At 45.5% G+C, this 8848-nt stretch overlaps 1 protein-coding gene across 1 annotated transcript; it reads left to right on the top strand.

Moving 5' to 3' along the window:
- Positions 1-742: 742 nt before the first annotated feature.
- On the top strand, positions 743-7781 carry LOC127339218 (uncharacterized). The gene is made up of 4 exons (XM_071827079.1): positions 743-931; positions 4104-6682; positions 6945-7035; positions 7110-7781. The coding sequence occupies exons 1-4, from the start codon at positions 743-745 to the stop codon at positions 7779-7781; spliced, it is 3531 nt and encodes a 1176-aa protein (XP_071683180.1).
- Positions 7782-8848: the final 1067 nt, after the last annotated feature.

Raw genomic sequence — 8848 nt, forward strand, 5'->3', positions numbered from 1 at the left:
GTCGGCGAGCTCGTCGGAGCTCCGGCGGTCGTCGGTGATGTGCGCAGCAACGTTGGAGTGGATGAGGAAGCGCCTGGAAGCAGTTGCGTGTCCTGGGGTGGCCTCCTGCTCCGGCGAACTCCGTGTACTGGCGGCGGCGGCGAGCTTGCAATTGGGACAGTGGGGTGGCTAATCGATTCAATTGAGAGGTCGAGGAGAGCTGTGGTGAGGAGGGGAAGCGAGTGGTGTGCTCGGATTTAGAGGAGGAGTCCTCCTTTTATAGTTGCGGGAGGTGGCTGTGGCGCTCGGCTAGGGTCGCCGGCGTCGTCGTCGGTCCAGGGCTGCGAAGAGGCAAGGGATGGGCGCGTACGATTGCTGGCGTCCTGGCGAGGCTGACGCGCGTGATGGCGGTGAAGACGAGGGTCTACAGCGGCGGTGAGCTTGACGGGAGCGCGCAGGTCATGGCGGTCGGTCGTGGACGCGGTCGTCGTCTGCGGCGTTCCCGCGGGCTAGTGGGCGTGTCCAGGCGATGCAGGGTGAGGTGAGGCGTCGACTGGCGGTGAGAGAGGGAGCAGAGGTGACGCGAGGGCGCGGGACGGCTGACGCTCTGGCGCGTCCAGGGCTGGCGCGTGCATGGGCATGCCTGGGCGTGTCTGGGCACGATGGTTTCTAGCCGTTGCGGTAAAAAATTTTGACGAGGCAGGGTCTGGTCGTGATCAGGTGAGTGAGAGGAAGGTGATGGACATGGTGGTTCGGGCCAGAGATGGCCAGAGGTGAGAGTGGCATGGTGGTGGCATGCCATGCCACGGCATGGCATGGTCTGGCCAAGTTGAGCCTCTCCAGTGCTGGGCAAGTGGTGCTACTGGTGCTGAGGGGTGAGAGGAGGTGCCAGGGGTGCAGTGGTGGCTCAGGTTGGACCAAGTCCAAAGTAAAAATTCAGTATGGGCTCAAGGTTTAACCTTGCCTGCCAGGTGTTTGTGGTAATGCCCGAAAGAAAAATAATTTCGAAATTTGCAAATATTTTTGGTGGGTTGTAATCATATATTAAATGGAGCATTTTGGTGGTGGTGGTGATCAAAATAGAATTGAGATGCAAAATCACATTTTGCATATGATCTTGCATATGTGAGTTTGTTCCAACTTTGCTTGATTCTCATTTGAATTTGATAAGGAATTTGGGGTAGTGGTTTTGGGCAAAGTTGAAGTGCTTGATGTTGTCTTGGATGAGGTGCAAAGAGTTGACAAAGTGTAGAAGTGAAAAGTTAAAAACCAGAGGCTCAAAGTGGGCATCAGGTTAAAAATGGCACATATGACCATAATCATATGTGAGCTCAATTTTGATTCAAATTTGTTTTGAATTGGGTTTGATTGATTTCAAAGGTGTTAATAAGTGTTTAGTATCCATTTACAACTAATGGTGCAAACCAAAATGCTCTAGGTTAGAGATTTGCAAAAATGGCATAGGCCATATGTGTGTGTGGAATTTATTTTTATTCTTTCTTTTTCTAAATTCTTTTTCTTTGTTCTTGGATGATCATGAGATCTTGTTTAGGGTTTTGAGAGTAAGAGAGAACACAAAACCAAGCATCATGGCAAAAGCACACTCAAATAATTAAAAAGGGGAACTATATGCATAGACCTATATGATGATAAAAAGTTTTTGTTGGCTCTGATTTTTGGATTCTTGAAATCTCTCTCTTGTTCTTCTTATTCAAAAGTTGGGATGTTACACCCGGGCTAACTTTACATGACCGCGTTCATGAGACTTGCTCCACGCTGGACATGCAACTTGTATTGCATAAGTGGCTTTGCGGGTGTCTGTCTCTCTCACCATAGTTAAGATTCAATTTACTATTTCAATTGACAATACTAGTATCAGCGTTGTGGTTCATGTTCGTAGGTAGATTGGATCTTACTCGAAAACCCTAAACCACGTAAAATATGCAAACCAAATTAGAGGCGTCTAACTTGTTTTTGCAGGGTTTGGTGATGTGATATGGCCATGATGTGATGATGAATATGTATGAGATGATCATTATTGTATTGTGGCAACCGACAGGAGCCTTATGGTTGTCTTTATATTTCATGTTGTAGTATTATTTCAAAGTAGTTGTAATAGTTGCTACACGTGGTGAACAACCATGAAGATGGCGCCATTGACCTTGATGCTACGCCGACGATGATGGAGATCATGCCCGTTGATGATGGAGATCATGTCCGTGCTTTGGAGATGAAGATCAAAGGCGTAAAGACAAAAGGGCCATATCATATCACATTATGAATTGCATGTGATGTTAATCCTTTTATGCATCTTATATTGTTTAGATCGCGACGGTAACATTATAAGATGATCCCTCTCACTAAAAATCAAGATAATAAAGTGTTCGTCCTTAGTTAACACCATTGCTAAGACTCGTTGTTTTGAAGCATCACGTGATGATCGGGTGTGATAGACTCAACGTGTGCATACAACGGGTGCAAGCCAGATTTGCACATGCGGAAACTAGGGTTTGACTTGATGAGCCTAGCATGTACAGACATGGCCTCGGAACACGGAAGACCGAAAGGTTAAGCATGAATCATATAGATGATATGATGAACATGTTGATGTTCACCATTGAAACTACATCATCTCACGTGATGATCGGACTTGGTGTAGTTGATTTGGTTCGTGTAACACTATAAGAAATGTGTTAACTAATGACCATCTAACAATGACCACGGATATATTAGTCATAACTCTACGACCATTTTGCAGCAATTGGTCGTAGGCCGTATGGGAGGGTCCAAACCCTGATTTCCTACGACCTTTCTAGTTAGGAAGGTCATAATTGTTTGAGAGGAATTGGTCATGGTGAAAATGATATGGCCCATGACCTTAATTGTGGCCGCTGACGACCAATTTTGATGGTCATACGATCGGTAAGATTTTTAGCGTTGATGACTAGACTGACACTTAACCACTCTTGCCTACGTGTCAGTAGTTAGGTGTCATTTTCGCTTATGTGTCACTATGTATACTTGCTTTGTGTACTTACTGACAGGGGGACCCACTGGCAGGAGGAGCACCAATTTAACTAATCTGACCCCACGTTGACTGGGCCAGGTCCTACCCAGCCTGTTTGGTTTATTGGGCCAGGCTGATTAGTTCGAATGGGCCAGTGGCCCAATCCAGTACCGAATCGGGGCATGAATTGAGCCCGATTGGCCCAGTCCAGTACCAAATGGAACTCTACATAATACGTTTGGCAAAAATACGCGTTGGTGGCGATCGAACACAGGACCTCGCGCTCCACCCGAACCGATTCCAACCGCTGAGCTACGAAACTTTTTTGATTTTATTTTAGATACCACTCTACATAATAACTCAATCCTCTAATAACTGTGTCCTCGTTAACATACAGGTACGCTCCCGACACTTGCAGGAAATCAATCCTCCAATAACTGTGTCCTCGTTGACCATGTCTGGTGCGACCGGCGGAAGAGGGGGCGGTGGTGACCGGCGGGAGAGGGGGCGGTGGTGACCGGCGGGAGTGGGAGAGGAGGCGGTGGTGACCGGTGCTGCGACCCTGTCTGGTGCTGCGGTTGTTGCCGCTGCTGCGCGGGCCGACCATCACGCGTGGCGACCGGCCGGGGCGGGGGCGGAGGCGACAGCCGGTGAGGGGCGAGAGCGGAGGCGACCAGCCGGTGTGGGGCGGGGGCGGAGGCGACCGGAAGCAACCGCAGCGGCGTGGATCCGATGGCAGAAGGGCGGCGGCCATCTCGTTTTGACAGGGTAAGCTCTGGGTACTGGATTGGGGTTGCTAGTTGTGAGGATTTAGTGCTAGTTCTGGATTAGGGTTGCTAGTTGTGAGGATTTAGTGCTAGTTTCGAATCAGAGAAGCAGAGAATAGGATTTTGGTTTGATTTAGTTCTGCATGCTGCTACTCCTGTTAGCTCATTGCTAATAGCTCATGCTAATTAAATGTAGAGGTATGCTGTGAGAAAATGGTGCTTTGTGTAGCAGGATATTGTATTTGTATTGCTAGGTTTGGTAGAAAACTTTTTTTGTATTCTTAGTGGTTTACTGCTAGCTTTGTATCATATCCAATATGCTAAGCTGTTACATTGTTTTCATTTGGCAGATGGCCGATAGAACATGGATTACTAAAGGAGTGCGAAGGCTTTCCAATGAACACCGCAAGGGAGTGGAAGAGTTCATGCTACATGTTCGCACAGTTTTTGCCGAGGGTGTTCACATCTTTTGCCCATGCAAGCACTGTATGAACAGAAAACAACTACCTCAAGGAAGAGTTGAAGATCATTTGCTCCTTAATGGGATGGCCAGCACATATGATAGATGGATCCATCATGGAGAACCTTTACATGTTGTACCTGAACATGCTGAACCTGAACATGCTGAACCTGAACATGCTGAACCTGATGCACAAGGACACCATGGTGATGATGCAAGCTTTGATTTAATCGAAGATGTTCTGCAAGATGGTTTGGAGAAAGAGGATGGGTTTGAAGATGATATAATTCCTGACCTGTTGAGGGATATGTACATGTCTGAAGACCTTGAGGATGGACAGAGGTCATTGTTTGCCGATGTGATAGAAGAGGCGAAGCGAGCTGCTGTTGAAGGGGGTAAATTTTCAAGATTTACCTTCACTGTGAAGTTACTCCACGTCAAGTCTTTCTATCGGATCAGCAATGCTGCATTCAATGCAATACTCCATATTTTGAACTTGCAGTTCCCTAATAGCTCGGTTCCCAGGTCTTATGATGATGCATTGAGGATAATCCGCAAACTGGGTCTGGGTTATGTTTCGATCCATGTCTGCCCGAATAAATGTTTCTTGTTTCGGAAGGACTATGCCAAGCTTGACAATTGCCCTAAATGCAACGCCTCGAGGTGGATAGATGCAGATGGGAAGAAGCGGATACCGGCGAAGGTTTTGAGGCACTTTCCATTGACTCCAAGGTTGAAAAGGATGTTCATTTCAGAGAAAGGATCGGAGGAGGTACAGTGGCACAAGCTCAAGCGCCAACCTGTGGATAATGAGCTCAGCCATCCAGCTGATGGAGATGCATGGAAGGACTTCAACGATACATATAAAGACTTTGCCGCTGATGCAAGAAACATAAGGCTCGGGATTGCCACGGATGGTTTTAACCCATTTGGAAACATGAGTAACTCCTACAGTATGTGGCAAGTTTTTGTGGTGCCCTACAACCTTCCGCCATGGGCATGTATGGACCAGTCAAACTTTATGATGGCGTTGCTGATTCCAGGTCCAGAGTCTCCAGGAAAAGACTTCGACGTGTTTATGGAGCCCCTCGTAGAAGAACTGCAGCAGCTCTGGATGGGTGTACGTACCTACGATGCCCTGAGTCGCGATAAATTTGATCTCCGTGCTGCAATCATATGGTGTATTCATGATTTCCCGGCACTGCACACTTTGTGCGGGAGGATCACAGCAGGCTATCAGGCGTGTGTGTGGTGCGACAAAGAGCCTTGCTCGAAAAGAATAAGGAACAAGATTTGCTTCATCGGCCATCGCCGCTTTCTTCCTCGAACCCATCGGTGGCGAAAAAGCAAAGATTTCAATGGTGAGGCTGAAACCCGTGAGAAGCCGTCGGAATTCACTAAAGAAGAGCTGCAACAGCAACTTGACAAGGTCAAGGATGTGAGACCTGGAAAGCTTCAAAAGAAAAGAAAGCGGGAGGAAGGCCAATGCTGGAGCCGGAGGTCGTGTTTGTGGGACTTGCCATACTGGTCAGAGCTGAAGTTGAGGAATAATCTCGATGTAATGCACATCGAGAAAAACATCTGCGACAACCTGCTTGGGACATTTCTGAACATAGAAGGGAAGACAAAGGACACACTTAATTCAAGGCTAGATTTGGAAGACATGGGCATAAGAAAAGAGTTGCATCTACGGCCTGTTGAAGATGGAGAATCATTTGAAATGCCCGAAGCATGGTATATGATGAGTAAACAAGAGAAGCTTGCATTCTGTGAATTTATAATGGCTGTGAGGTTTCCAGATGGGTATGCGGCTAACCTATCCAAGTGTGTTTCTGCTGATGGATGCAAGCTTCAAGGGCTGAAAACACATGACTGCCATATCTTGCTTCAAAGAATATTACCGGCAGGCCTCCGAGGAATTATGCATCACGACATATATGAAGCAGTTGCTGAACTAGGAAACTTCTTTAGAGAATTGTGCTGCAAAACATTGAAGCGAGATGTTCTGGAAAGACTTGAAAGGGAAATCCCAGTTATCCTTTGCAAGCTTGAGAAGATCTTCCCGCCATCATTCTTCGATGTGATGGTCCATTTGGCTGTGCATCTACCAAAAGAAGCATTGCTTAGAGGCCCTGTACAGTATGGTTGGATGTTCCCAATTGAGAGAAGGTTGCTTACATGTAAGCGCTATGTGCGGAACACGGCTAGACCTGAGGGATCAATTGCGGAAGCATATGTTGTTGATGAGTGTCTGACATTTTGCTCAAGGTACTTCGACGATATGGAAATGAGATTTAACTGGCCGGGCAGAAATATAGAGCGGGATGATTCTCATGTTGGTGATATCTCTGTGTTCAAGCACGGTGTGAACTTCATTGGAGCGTCAGAATACTTGGAGGCTGGTGCTGAATATGACAAGATGGTTTGGTATGTGCTCCGAAGTTACCCGGAGGTTCAACCATACATCACGTATGTACCTCTTCATCATCTGTCAACTAAATGCTTATTTGTGAAAGTTTCAAATTTCTTGTGAACCCATATTAGAGATATCTGTTATGAAAGAATTAGCATGCCATGCTCCACAGATAATAATGACAATAATGTAAATGAACTAAATGCTTATTTGTGAAAGTAGATGCTATCTGCAATTTTCATCTCTTAACATGTAATGCATATACAACCATCTGGTTTCAGACTATTATTTTGATGCTAAATTTTGTTGCCATTGCAGGCTGTGCAAGGAAGAGTTGCAGCAGCAAGGTGGTAATATAAATGTTGATAAATGGCTTGCGAATGGATTTGCTAAATGGTTTCAGGCTCATGTGAGATCTTTAGCCTTGGTCCAGTTACCACTTGATTTTCTATATGTGTTTTTCACCCTGGGTTATTTGTGCAGATTGGAAATTTGCAAGATATCAGTGCTGATCTGTATGCTTTGGCGTGCCAACCGGACAAGAGAGTGAGGGTGTATTCAGCATGTATTGTTGATGGCGTCCGGTACCACACTGTTGACAGGGAGCAAAATAGGAAGATGCAAAACTGTGGGATTGTTTCCGAGGGAAAACATGACAATGAGTACATTGATTTCTACGGTCAGCTCAAAGGCATCATCAAGTTGCAGTACAACTCCAGTGAAGGCGTCCATCGTTCGGTGGTCTTATTTCGGTGTGACTGGTTTGATCTAGGTGGCAAGAAGAAGACCGGAGTGCGGGATGATGGGCACTTCAAAAGCATTAACACAGGCAGATGCTGGTATAAGAATGATCCATTTATTTTGATAACACAAGCAAGCAAAGTGTTTTATGTGCCAGACACAGCTTTGCGTGGAAAATGGCAAGTTGTGCAAAAATTTCAGCATCGACATCTCTGGAGTGTGGCTGAAAATGAACTTGAAAAGGGAGTCGGTGGTACTGGATTTAGCTACCAAGATGACAACTCAACGGAAGTTCCGCTGCAAACTAAAGAATCACATGTGCAAAGCATATTGCGAAGGGACCGGGAATGTGTGTTAGTTGATGCTGTAGTTGTAGAAAAAATTAAGAGGAGGAAGGAGGTAGTGGTTGAGTAGGACGTCGAGGATGAAGAACAAAATCAGCCCGACCAGACAATGTACCAGTATTGCGAGGATGATGAAGGTAACAAGACTGGGCATCGGGTTCCTGTTTTTGGTATCGACGATGATGAGTAATGGATGGATGTCTGCAGCTACAACTTGCTTGTACTGGGATTTTCTCCTTGAATGCTTGTACTGGGATATTCTTCATGAATGATTGATGATGTTGCTGTCTTAACATTGCTTGTACTGGATGGTGTTTACTTGTACTGAATGATTCATGAATTATGGATACTGGATGATGTTTAAATTCAGGATTTGCGAAGTTTGTTGTTGTTTAAATTTAGAAATTGCAAGTTCTGCTTTGTCCTGGATGCTTTTTGTCTAAAGGTTGTGTTGCTGTGTTGAAATTGCAAATTCAAGATACTGTCTGCTGCTGTGTTGCTGCTGTGTTGAGGAAAAAATCAAAAAATGTTTGGTACCTGGGGCACTCGAACCCAGCACCTCCAGTTCGCCTGAACTGGACGTTACCACTATGCTGTAGAAGTGATCTTGTTAGATAGGTATTACTTGCATTTTTATAAGGTATAATCTGCAGTGTTGTTTAAATTCAGAATTTGCAAGACCATAACTTGAATTTCATATACATCACCTACAGACCAAAAGCAACCTATACAGCCATAACTTGCATGTCCAGGAGACCATAACTCACATTTCATACCATCAGATGCAACCATAACTCACATTTCATACCACCAAATGCAACCATAATTCACATTTCATACCAACAAAAGCAACCACACATAGTACCAAAATCAACCATAGATGGTGCTCCAAAGTGACCAAAAGCAAGAGCTATACAGAGGATGGAGCCTAGGTCATTACTTGAGTTCTTTAACGAACAACAAGAGACCATCTTTGGCGCTAACACGGAACCTAAATATGAAGATATCATTTATCTCCATCCTGGTATTCTCCACCACAACTCTCCAGTTTGTTGTGATCTGTGCACCTGTTGCCTTTCCTTTGCCCATGATCATCCTCACTTCCCCACAGCTTTCCTTGTTGGAGAACACTTTCAC

This window comes from Lolium perenne, chromosome 3, assembly GCF_019359855.2.
Source record: "Lolium perenne isolate Kyuss_39 chromosome 3, Kyuss_2.0, whole genome shotgun sequence".
Classification (NCBI taxonomy): Eukaryota; Viridiplantae; Streptophyta; class Magnoliopsida; order Poales; family Poaceae; genus Lolium; species Lolium perenne.